The sequence below is a fragment of the Schistocerca nitens genome, chromosome 2, assembly GCF_023898315.1.
Source record: "Schistocerca nitens isolate TAMUIC-IGC-003100 chromosome 2, iqSchNite1.1, whole genome shotgun sequence".
Classification (NCBI taxonomy): Eukaryota; Metazoa; Arthropoda; class Insecta; order Orthoptera; family Acrididae; genus Schistocerca; species Schistocerca nitens.
Genome location: NC_064615.1, coordinates 430,480,144 through 430,493,442, shown reverse-complemented (window position 1 = coordinate 430,493,442; position 13,299 = coordinate 430,480,144). Strand labels below are relative to the sequence as shown.

The window sequence follows — 13,299 nt, the reverse complement described above, 5'->3', positions numbered from 1 at the left end:
TATCAAAACTGTCTGTTGACTCGACTCAGTTTTATTCAGAAATTTTCCGTAATGTCTGTGTACATTCGTTACCGACCATTTCCTGTTCTCGCAATGTTTCTTTGTTTTCTTGAATCTTATTACCCATCCCTTACTGCCCCATCGCCTGAATGAAGAGAAAATCTCAAAGAGAATGTCTCTTTTGATTCATTCCTATTGTTTATAACAACTATAGACCAAATAATTGCTTGTATATTCGTAAGGATGGTGAAGGTAATTTGGATGCTGTGAACACTGGTTTACATGCTATTGACAAGTTATCACACAGCTGTATTGATGCTGTGCAAGAATGTCTTTAGAGGCTGCCACGATCATAGAACCAGGAAACCTCATAGGCGAGGGTCGTGTTTCAAAGGCGTTATCAGAGTTTCCACTCGCAGATGGTGGGCAGTGGCGTGTCGCAGTGCACTAGTTGGTAGTTGCCGCTGGCCGTGAAGGTCAAGCAGTGGATGTCGGCGCTGCGAGTCTCCAGTGCACCTGGCGCCCAGTTCTGGAAGTCCAGCCACTCCAGCAGGCCACCTGAAAAAACACGGAGCCTGTGAGGTTCAGTTGTAAATTCTGATTTTGAAAAGCTTAGATTCACGGCTGAGGTGTTACGTCCACGATGTGGAACGATAAGACGCTTCGATCACTAGTTCCATATTTGCCATAACAGTTAGTGTAATCGATGCGTCATTCATAAATGAACCCGAAATGTGGTCTAGAAACATGCTCCAGGCCAGGTGTTGTCTTGCATTTATGAATGAACTCACGTGCAGTCCAGCAGAATCCAGTTCATATGTAGGAACTAGAATAATTATTGTAACAGTAACATTTCAAGCATGCTTTTGCTCACCCTGTCATTAGGTGACAGAACAGTATACTTGGAGCAGCCAGAAAAATTTTAAAGACCTTCCCAGGCGGCGCAAGAGGCAGTGAAAACTGGGTCAATAGCCAAATTGAATTTCAGCGAGAGAGGACTCGTGATGGTGCAGTAGCAAACAGAGAAACTGTTGTGTCACACTGAAGGAGCTGGGCACTTAAGCTACCTATGTAGCAGTGACATCGCCCAGACAGGAATATATCACAATGTTGACTGCAAGGTGTCACAAGAAAACCTGGGTTGGATGCAACAACTGTTCAACGTACTGACTCTGCATAATACACCTGCTACCACTCCAGAAGGGCAAACACAGCTCGCTTTTGAGCTCCTAGCCTAACAAGAAAAGCAGGGCAAATGATGTCCTTAGCACCTTTCGGTAGCAGAGCCCAAGACCCCATCGTATATAAATACTACTTCAGTTTGGGTGGAGTTTTACACAGTTTGCAGCCGTCCAGCCAGGAGGGATGACCTGAACCAGTCAATCCTCTGCTCGTGTAGTCAGCTTTGATTTTCTGTGATGTGGCACGTCTTGTGTGGAGGGACTTACTTTAGACACTGTGAGCTGCAACGCTGGCTACCAAAGAAAAACATATGGATTAATGGGGAGGTGTGGCTACCACCACCTTGAAGGCCATCTAGAGGCTTAATTAACAGGGCCTGGAACCAAATCGTCATCTTCCACCATGGGGGTGTGTCAATGCTGCTGCTGAACCACTGCTCCTGTTGCTGCCGGTCTTTGCCACAGCCTTGTCTGCTTGATTTCACGTACACTGAGTGGCACTGATAGACGATCTCTCGATGTGTAGTCTAAGAAGGCACCATCAAAGCCCTGGCCGTCATCCCCCTGAAGCTGTGCGTAGCCTCACTTGGCACATGCATGGCTGTATGCTAATGCAGCGGAGGTTGCCAGATTTTTGTCATCGCTGTCTTTGTGTTTTAATAACACTTTAGAGTGTCACTCAGTCATTTATCTTTCGGTTTGCACTGATCCACGTCCTTTGGCTGTCAACTGTCGACCTCGGCCTGCCCTTGATACACCACCATAGCATCCTAGCCCCAGGGCGCTACAATTACCTACGGCTTCAAAGGACATTCTCATGATTACATACATGACTCACAGATTAGTTTGGACATTTGTCTGTCTTACGAATTCTTCTGGAAAACATTGTGGCATTTGTTATAAGATGGATGCTGAATACATTGGCGGCAGTGATTTCATATAGGACGTCCTCCTATTGGATGTGCAATTGTCTTCTAACTGTGAATGAGGAGCACATTTTTCGTAGTGAATGTGGAACTGGGTTTCACATGCTAAATAGTAATTATCAACAACACATCAATGGCATGGTTTAAGTGCACATGTATCTTAAATCCTGTTTAACGAGCATGAGGCACTAATGACGAAAAACTGAAGTCTTTAAATGACAGCCATTTACGTTGCTATTTTCCGGATGACGGTTTTTCAACATTCGGCATGTTGGACAGGCTTATGAATAACATTTAGGAGCTGTTGCATGCCCTGCAAGGCTTTCAAATTACTTATTTACGTCACTAGTATCAGTTAACAGCCGTCACGATTTTAGGAAATGTTTATGGTCGGGCAATCAAATGATTCTAGACGTACAGATGACGGTCAGAATTACGTTCAGAGCAAGAATTCTATGGAAATGTAGCTCGTACATTAAAAAGAAACCGTGAATAACCATCGTTTCAACTGTTCCTAAGTACTGTACAGTTGTCTGCGACCCTTACCAAACTGGATTAATGGAAGATATAGAGAAGATTGTAAGAAAATCTGCATGCTTCGTCATGAGTTCGCTTGATTAGCGTGAGACAGCCACAGAAATGTCAAAAAAAAAAAGGTGCAGTGATACGCGCCGAAAGAAGGTGTACATTGTGCAGAGATCTCACGTTTCCAATCGCGTCAAGTAAGATATTACGTAATCCTAGAGACGTTTCGCCTGATGCCTATAACGTTAAAACAAGGTACTAGAGCTTCCGACAAAGGGTTCGGATAGTTCTTTTCCCTCACACCTTCCGACAGTGAAAGAGTGAAAGGGGGCAGGCAAAGTAATATGGTTAAAAACGTACCCTCCGCCACACACTGTACGACAGCTTGCAGAATCCACAGGCAGATCGAGCGGTTTTTATGCTGTTCCAGTCTGTGCCCTCAATTATTTGCTGGATGTATTCCAATCTCTGTCGCCTTCTACAGTTTACCCTCTACAGTTCCCTCTTGTACCATGGAAAATATTCCCTGATGTTTTAACAGGTGTCATATCATCATCTCCCTTCTTCTTGTCAGTGTTTTCTATTTGTGCCTTTCCCTTTATATTCAGCGCAGAACATCCTCATTCCTTACCTCATTAGTCCAACTGATTTTTCACCATTCTACCGTAACATCACACCTCAGATGCTTCTCATTTCTCTGATTTTCCCACAGTCCATGTTTCAGTACCATATAACGCTGTGCTCTAAACGTAAATTCTCAGAAGTTTCTTCCTCAGATTATTAGATTACAACATGGTCTCGCAGAGATTCCAAAAGCAGATACTGGATTGCAAGATGTACCCAGGAGCGGATGTAGACTCAGACCACAAATTAGTAGTGATGAAGAGCAGGTCGGAGTTTAAGAGACTAGTCAGGATGAATCAATGCGCAAACAACTGGTTACGGAAATGCTAAGGAATGAAGAGAACGCTTGAAGTTCTCTGTGGCTATACATACTGCAACAATTAATAGTTCAGTTTACAGTTCAGCTGAAGAGGAATGGGCATCTTCAAAAAGGGCATTTGCAGGAGCCGTGAAAAAAAACATACGTACAAAGTAGGTAACAGCGAAGAAACCATGAGTAGTACAAAAAATGCTTCACCTTATCGATGAAAGGAGGAGGAAAAAAAAAGTTCAGTGAAAAAGAAGACTGGAAAAGAAAATTGAAAATGTGTTAGATAACAATCAGTTAGGATTTAGGAAGGGTAAAGACACCAGAGGGGCAGATCTGATAATGGAAGGAAGACAACGGGAAAATTAAGATATGTTCGGAAGATTTGTCGACCTGGGAAAAGCGATTCAGAGAAAAATAATGGTAAGCTAGAGGGAAAGATGGGTAAATACAGTATGTACAGCAGATAAGCGTGGAATTAAAAATCAAGGTCAAGAGATATCAGTGATAAGATTCGTTGATGACATTGCTATCCTCAGTGAAAGTGAAGAAGAATTACAGGATCTACTTAATGGAGTGAACAGTCTATAGAATATGGAGTAGAGGAAATCGAAGAAAGCGAAAGTAATGAGAAGTAGCAGAAATGGGAACAGCGGAATCTTAACATCAGGATTGGTGATCACGAAGTAGTGGAAGGAATTATGCTACCGAGGCAGAAAAATATCTTATCGTGGACGGAGCAAGGAGGGCATACAAAGGAGACTATCCCTACCTAAAAGGGCATTTCTGGGCAAGGGAAGCCTGATAGTTTGGCACATAGATCTTAATAAGAGGTAGAAATTTCTGAGAAGTACGCCTGTAACACGGCATTGAACAATGGGGAAACCCGAAAAGAAAAGAATAGAAGAATGTGGGATGTGGTGCTACAGATGAATGTTGAAAATTAGGTTGACTGGTAACGTAAGGAATAAGGGGTTTCTCTGTAGGATCGGCTAGAGAAGGAATGTATGGAAAACACTGACAAGAAGAAGACAGGGTGGTAAGACGTCTGTTAAGACATCAGAGAATAACTTTCATGGTACTAGAGGGAGCTGTAGAGGGTAAAAACTGTAGAGGTAGACAGAGATCGGAATACAGTCAGCAAATAATTGAGGACATAGGTTGCAAGTGCTACTCTGAGTTGAAGAGTTTGGCACAGGTGAGGAATTCATGGCGGGGTGGCGGAACGCGTCACACCAGACTGATGAGAGAAAAATCTTCTCTTGGCCAGGACAATGTACAGAGCGATAAATCGATTTAATTGCTGGATTCAGTTTTGAATTCGCCTCATAACTTGGAAATAAACTGGATTTGAACGACTTCTCTGCCCCAATCTCCTTCCCAACAGTAATAGATATTGGTCAAGCAACACAAGGGATTTTTATACCTTCTGTATCTCAGAACGGATCTGTGCTCCACAAGGCAGAATACGACTTGTCAAATTCCTTTCAGCTCAATTCCGCAAAATCATTCTAGATAGGAGCAATCGATAGTGATCGAAAATTCGCCCTCGTTCAAAATTTTTAAGCTGGATGGTTTTTGCTCTGTCAGGAGGACAAGACACTATGATTTCCCTCACGGTGTTCATCTCTAGCGCACTGCTCAGTGTAATCCACAGCTCAGTCCTCTGAACCAGTCCCTCCCAACCTTTCTTAGACCATTGCTCCTAAGTGCAATCGGGCATTTAGCTAGTACCCGCGCTCTTCCTCCCCGCCTCCCCACCGTCTGTCCGTTGTTCCCCCCGCCCCCCTCTCCCACATTATCACTAACTCCAGTAGCTAACAAAATCGTAGAATGAAAGACTTTTTTTGGAACACTTTTATTTTTATAACGATGAAAGATAAATGATATTTAATTTCTCTCTCTCTCACTCTCTCTCTCTCTCTCTCTCTCTCTCTCTCTCTCTCTCTCTCTCTCTCTCTGTGTGTGTGTGTGTGTGTGTGTGTGTGTGTGTGTGTGGGTGTGGGTGTGTTTGTGTGTGTGTGTCTGTGTGCGTCTGTGTTTCTGATAACTATCCACAGTGAGAGTAGACACTTATTACAAAACATACTTCCCCTGCACTACTCCTCTCTGTTGTGGCCCTTGCTTGAACTGCACACTGCACCCCCCTTTAAAATCAACCAAATTAAAATGGGTGCACTATACCTACCGTTCGTAAATCACTCGATTGCTGCACTCCCTACCTCTCAACTGGCAGAAATTGGAAGACTACAAGCCGTTAATGCTTTACGTCTGACCACAGCCACTAATACTAATATAATAATAATAATACCGTGTAAAGCACTATAATAGCGCGTATGTACTTCCTGCTGTGTCGTGCTGTAATTAATTTACTTGCCTGTTTCGAAGCGAGTAATTAAGCAATTTATTTGCTACTGCAGGTACTGTCTACAACTTAGAGAAAACGTTTTCTTGAGATATTTACCATTTGTTATGTACACGAGAATGTCTCACTTTTATCATCAGCGGTGCACGGGTCAAAGCATAACATATGTCTAGTGGATGGACTATGTGAAGTATCTGTAACCTCTATTACATTAATAGTAATGACTGAGAAAAAGTATTTATTGATAACTTATATAATCAGTAGTAGAGTCTTACAAAATTGTGATAATAGTAATGATGTTCTGAAAATTCATGACTGACACAGAAAATTTCATTTTACCGCTCAAGAGGTAATTATTGCCAGATTGGAAACAACTGCTCTAAAACTTTCTCCGTGATGACAGGCTACAGCTCAACCCAGACACCTGCTTACAGGGTGTAACACTTGCTTATATGAGCTGTGCATTTTATTTGTGAAAATATTGAAGTACGAGGGAAATAATGTGTTAGCTCAGTAATGGCCAACTTCTGAGACAGGTACAATTCATACACATGAACGTTTGTGAAAATCTGAAAGGACGATACCTATGACTATAGCGAGATAGATGCCACAGATTAGGCACACAACAATACGTATATCATTAGCATTCCATAGCTGAATATCTATAGCGTTAGAGAACTTCAAACGTAGCTCGTTATTCCTTAGTACTTCCGTATCCCACTTCTTTGCGTATTGATTCTTCCTGATTAATGTCTTGAACTTGAGCCTACTCTTCATCACTACTATATTGTGATCTGAGTCTATATCTGCTCCTGGGTACGCCTTACAATCCAGTATCTGATTTCGGAATCTCTGTCTGACCATGATGTAATCTAATTGAAATGTTCCCGTATCTCCCGGCCTTTTCCGAGTATATCTCCTCCTCTTGTGATTCTTGAACAGGGTATTCGCTACTACTAGCTTAAACTTGTTACAGAACTCAATTAGCCTTTCTCCTCTTTCGTTCCTTGTCCCAAGCCCATATTCTCCTGTAACTTTTCTTCTACTCCTTCCCCTACAACTGCATTCCAGTCGCCCATGACTATTAGATTTTAATCCCCCTTTACATACGGCATTACTCTTTCAATATCCTCATACACTTGCTCCATCTATTCATCTTCAGCTTTCGACGTCGGCATGTATACCTGAACTATCGTTATAGATAGATCGCTATAGATACAGCAATAAGGAATAGCGCAGTAGGCAGTACAGTTGAAGAGGAATGGACATCTCTAAAAAGGGCCATCACAGAAGTTGGGAAGGAAAACATAGGTACAAAGAAGGTAGCTGCGAAGAAACCATGGGTAACAGAAGAAATACTTCAGTTGATTGATGAAAGGAGGAAGTACAAACATGTTCCGGGAAAATCAGGAATACAGAAATACAAGTCGCTGAGGAATGAAACAAATAGGATGTGCAGGGAAGCTAAGACGAAATGGCTGCAGGAAAAATGTGAAGACATCGAAAAAGATATGGTTGTCGGAAGGACAGACTCAGCATGCAGGAAAGTCAAAACAACATTTGGTGACATTAATAGCAACGGTGGTAACATTAAGAGTGCAACGGGAATTCCACTGTTAAATGCAGAGGACAGAGCAGATAGGTGGAAAGAATACATTGAAAGCCTCTATGAGGGTGAAGAATTTGTCTGATGTGATGGAAGAAGAAACAGGAGTCGATTTAGAAGAGATAGGGGATGCAGTATTAGAATCGGAATTTAAAAGAGCTTTGGAGGACTTACGGTCAAATAAGGCAGAAGGGATAGATAACATTCCATCAGAATTTCTAAAATTATTGGGGGAAGTGGCAACAAACCGACTATTCACGTTGGTGTGTAGAATATATGAGTCTGGCGATATACCATCTCACTTTCGGAAAAGCATCATCCACACAATTCCGAAGACGGCAAGAGCTGACAAGTGCGAGAATTATCGCACAATCGGCTTAACAGCTCATGCATCGAAGCTGCTTACAAGAATAATATACAGAAGAATGGAAAGGAAAATTGAGAATGCGCTAGGTGACGATCAGTTTGGCTTTAGGAAAAGTAAAGGGACGAGAGAGGCAATTCTGACGTTACGGCTAATAATGGAAGCAAGGCTAAAGAAAAATCAAGACACTTTCATAGGATTTGTCGACCTGGAAAAAGCGTTCGACAATATAAAATGGTGCAAGCTGTTCGAGATTCTGAAAAAAGTAGGGGTAAGCTATAGGGAGAGACGGGTCATATACAATATGTACAACAACCAAGAGGGAATAATAATAAGAGTGGACGATCAAGAACGAAGTGCTCGTATTAAGAAGGGTGTAAGACAAGGCTGTAGCCTTTCGCCCCTACTCTTCAATCTGTACATCGAGGAAGCAATGATGGAAATAAAAGAAAGGTTCAGGAGTGGAATTAAAATACGAGGTGAAAGGATATCAATGATACGATTCGCTGATGACATTGCTATCCTGAGTGAAAGTGAAGAAGAATTAAATGATCTGCTAAACGGAATGAACAGTCTACAGTATGTAGACTGTGTACAGTACACAGTATGGTTTGAGAGTAAATCGGAGAAAGACGAAGGTAATTAGAAGTAGTAGAAATGAGAACAGCGAGAAACTTAACATCAGGATTGATGGTCACGAAGTCAATGAAGTTAAGGAATTCTGCTACCTAGGCAGTAAAATAACCAATGACGGACGTAGCAAGGAGGACATCAAAAGCAGACTCGCTATGGCAAAAAAGGCATTTCTGGCCAAGAGAATTCTACTAATATCAAATACCTGCCTTAATTTGAGGAAGAAATTTCTGAGGATGTACGTCTGGAGTACAGCATTGTATGGTAGTGAAACATGGACTGTGGGAAAACCGGAACAGAAGAGAATCGAAGCATTTGAGATGTGGTGCTATAGACGAATGTTGAAAATTAGGTGGACCGATAAGGTAAGGAATGAGGAGGTTCTACGCAGAATCGGAGAGAAAAGGAATATGTGGAAAACACTGATAAGGAGAAGGGACAGGATGATAGGTCATCTGCTAAGACATGAGGGAATGACTTCCATGGCACTAGAGGGAGCTGTAGAGGTCAAAAACTGTAGAGGAAGACAGAGATTGGAATACGTCAAGCAAATAATTGTGGACGTAGGTTGCAAGTGCTACTCTGAGATGAAGAGGTTAGCACAGGAAAGGAATTCGTGGCGGGCCGCATCAAACCAGTCAGTAGACTGATGACCAGAGACTTCCGTTAACAGGAAAATAAAGAGAGACTGGCCTTGTTCCTGGGAAGTGTTCCTCTATACAGTTTGAATGTGAATGCACAAAATATTAACAGTCGTTGCAGGTGGACAGTGATGAACTCTTTACGGTCTCACCAATTCAGAGACGTCTTTGATGGGTGACTTGACAGGTGAACATGAGAGCAAAGGAAGGAGCGCTGTATTTGTTTCTGGAGAAGACCTACACACGGCTTAACACTCGTGGTCGGCGAACACATCGCCTCCAATGAATAGTAAGCGAAGTTGTTTTTATCCACAAGCTGTATCATACACTTCAAAACTGCTACACCAAGAAGAAATGCAGATGATAAACGGGTATTCATTGGACAAATATATTATACTAGAAATGACATGCGATTACATTTTCACGCAATTTGACTGCATAGATTCTGAGAAATCAGTACCCAGAACAACCACCTCTAGCCATAATAACGGCCTTGATACGCCTGTGCATTGAGTTAAACAGAGCGTGGATGGCATGTACAGGTACAGCTCCCCATGAAGCTTCAACACGATACCACAGTTCATCAAGAGTAGTGACTGGCGTATTGTGACGAGCCAATTGCTCGGTCACCACTGACCAGTCGTTTTCAATTGGTGAGAGATCTGGAGAATGTGCTGGTCAGGGCAGCAGTCGAATATTTTCTGTATCCAGAAAGGCCAGTACAGGACCTGCAACATGCAGTCGTGCATTATCCTGCTGAAATGTAGGGTTTCGCAGGGATCGAATGAAGGGTAGAGCCACGGGTCGTAACACAACTGAAATGTAACGTCCACTGTTCAAAGTGCTGTCAATGCCAACAAGAGGTGACCGAGACGTGTAACCAATGGCACCCCATACCACCATGCCGGGTGATACGTCAGTATGGCGATGACGAATACCCGCTTCCAATGTGCGTTCACCGCGATGTCGCCAAACACGGACGCGACCATCATCATACTGTAAACAGAACCTGGATACATCCGAAAAAATTACGTTTTGCCATTTGTGCACCCAGGTTCGTCGTTGAGTACATCATCGCAGGCGCTCCTGTCTGCGATGCAGCGTCAAGGGTAACCGCAGCCATGGTCTCCGAGCTGATAGTCCATGCTGCTGCAAACATCGTCGAAGTGTTCGTGCAGATGGTTGTTGTCTTGCAAACGTCCCCATCTGTTGACTCAGAGATCGAGAGGTGGCTGCACGACCCGTTACAGCCATGCGGATAAGATGCCTGTCATCTCGATTGCTAGTGATACCAGGCCGTTGGGATCCAGCACGGCGTTCCGTATTACTCTCCTGAACCCACCGATTCCATATTCTGCTAACAGTCATTGGATTTCGACCAACGCGAGCAGCAATGTCGCGATACGATAAACCGCAAACGCTATAGGCTACAATCCGACCATTATCAAAGTCGCAAACGGGATGGTACGCATTTCTCCTCCTTACATGAGGCATCACAACAACGTTTTACCAGGCAACGCCGGTCAACTCCTGTTTGTGAATGAGAAATCGGTTGGAAACTTTCCTCATGTCAGCACGTTGTACGTGTCGCCACCGGCGCCAACCTTGTGTGAATGCTCTGAAAAGCTAATCATTTGCATATCACAGAATCTTCTTCCTGTTGGTTATATTTCTCGTCTGTAGCACGTCATCCTCTTGGTGTAGCAATTTTAATCGCCATTAGTGTAATTATAGTCTATCACTAAAATAACGTGGCTACCTTTATTGCGTAATTTGTCAACCAAGTATTTGTTCTACTCACCATGTACAGTTTCGAAGACACCAGCTTGTCGGCGGTCATCGATGCCGACGTAGATCTGCTCCACCTGTGGGTACATGTCGAAGGCTTGCACCAGCGCGTCTGCCTCCTGCTGCGTGTCGGGCACCACGAGGTGGCCCCCCGTCGCCTGGCACTGCTGCTCCGCTCCGGAGTACGGCAGGAGCTGTGCCAGCGGCATGTAGAAACCTGAAAACACACATGCGTATGCAAGCCGCCAATGTCGAGTTGGTGACTATTTTTTTGCGTTTCCTCCAGAAAGAAAAAGGCCTAAGGCGTCCTTTCTGTACAGTTCAAATGGCTGTAAGAAACTGTTTATGTAATTAGTCCCTCAAACAGGGAATGAGTGTCGGGGGAGCAAATGCAGGAATCCTGCACCACCGCTCATGGTAAGGTCCTAGTGGATGTGATTTGCCGTTGTCTTCCTCCGGCCTCTTATGAAACGTCAAGTGGGTACTGAGTCGTGTGAGTCACTGCGATGAATATCTGTACAGTGTAGTGTTGAGTTTGTGTTGTTGTGGGTAAATGGAAGGTGGTGAAACCTGGTGATGGCGCATAGCCCACTCCCCTTGATAAGTACGAAGTTGGCCGCCGAGCTTAACCTCCCTATCTGATGGCTTATCACCATCAACAGTGTCACATGCCCTCACTTCAGGAGACATTGTGTAGAGATTTGGAATTTAATGCAAGACATTCGCGCCAAGACAGGTGATGAGAAACTTTAGGCCACTGTCTCTGTTACGCCGGTTGGCCGAATACTGGCAATTAAGATTTCATCCACCACCTGGATTCGAACAGGTTTACCTCTAAGTCGAACGCCATCGCACAGATCTGCATTAGCGACATCGGATGTGGAAGCGAGTACAGGAAGCTACACTACTGGCCATTAAAATTGCTACACCAAGAAGAAGTGCAGATGATAAACGGGTATTCATTGGACAAATATATTATACTAGAAGTGACATGCGATTACATTTTCACGCAATTTGACTGCATAGATCCAGAGATATAAGTACCCAGAACAACCACATCTGGCAGTAATAACGGCCTTGATACGCCTGGGCATTGAGTCAAGCAGAGCTTGGATGGCGTATACAGGTACAGCTGCACATGCAACTTGAACACGATACCACAGTTCATCAAGAGTAATGACTGGCGAATTATGACGAGCCAGTTGCTCGGCCACCATTGACCAGACGTTTTCAATTGGTGAGAGATCTGGAGAATGTAATGGCGAGGGCAGCAGTCGAACATTTTCTGTATCCAGAAAGGCCCGTACAGGACCTGAAATATGCGGTAGTGCATTATCCTGCTGAAATGTAGGGTTTCGCAGGGATCGAATGAAGGGTAGAGCCACGAGTGGCAACACATCTGAAATGTAATGTACACTGCTCAAAGTGCCGTCAATGCCAACAAGAGATGACCGAGACGTGTAACCAATGGCATCCCATATCATCATGCCGGGTGATACGCCAGTATGGCGATGACGAATACACGCTTCCAATGTGCGTTCACCGCGATGACCACTGTAATACTGTAAACAGAACCTGGATTCATCCGAAAAAATGACGGTTTGCCATTCGTGCACCCAGGTTCGACGTTTGAGTACACCATCGCAGGCGATCCTGTCTGTGATGCAGCGTCAGGGGTTACCGCAGCCATGGTCTCCCAGCTGATAGTCCATGCTGCTGCAAACATCGTCGAAGTGTTCGTGCAGATGGTTGTTGTCGTGCAAACGTCCCCATCTGTTGACTCAGAGATCGAGAGGTGGCTGCATGACCCGTTACAGCCATGCGGATAAGATGCCTGTCATCTCGATTGATAGTGATACGAGGCCGTTGGGATCCAGCACGGCGTTCCGTATTACTCTCCTGAACCCACTGATTCCATATTCTGCTAACTGTCATTGGATCTCGACCAACGCGAGCAGCAATGTCGCGATACGATAAACCGCAATCGCGATAGGTTACAATCCGACCCTTATCAAATTCTGAAACTTGATGGTACGCATTTCTCCTCCTTACACGAGGCATCACAACAACGTTTCACCAGGCAACGCCGGTCAACTGCTGTTTGTGTATAAGAAAATCGGTTGGAAACATTCCTCATGCCAGCACGTTGTAGCTGTCGCCACCGCCGCCAACCTTGTGTGAATGCTCTGCAATGCTAATCATTTGTATATCAGAGCATCTTCTTCCTGTCGGTTAAATTTCGCATTTGTAGCACGTCATCTTCGTGGTGTAGCAATTTTAATAGCCAGTAGTGTATATATCAAGCAAAAATATTTTTTTTCGTATCGCGTAGAAGATTT

The 13,299-nt window shown here is 43.9% G+C and overlaps 1 protein-coding gene across 1 annotated transcript in view; it reads right to left on the bottom strand.

Annotated features, from left to right (window-relative positions):
• Nucleotides 1–211: 211 nt before the first annotated feature.
• Nucleotides 212–13,299, bottom strand: part of LOC126234432 (uncharacterized) — a 59,318-nt gene continuing 46,230 nt past the window's right edge. Inside the window, exons 6-7 of the mRNA XM_049943127.1 lie at nt 10,974–11,177; nt 212–558 (exon numbers count right to left, since the gene is read on the bottom strand). Coding sequence (XP_049799084.1) covers nt 401–558; nt 10,974–11,177 — 362 coding nt within the window. The 3' untranslated portion in view covers nt 212–400. The remainder of the gene's footprint in view (nt 559–10,973; nt 11,178–13,299) is intronic.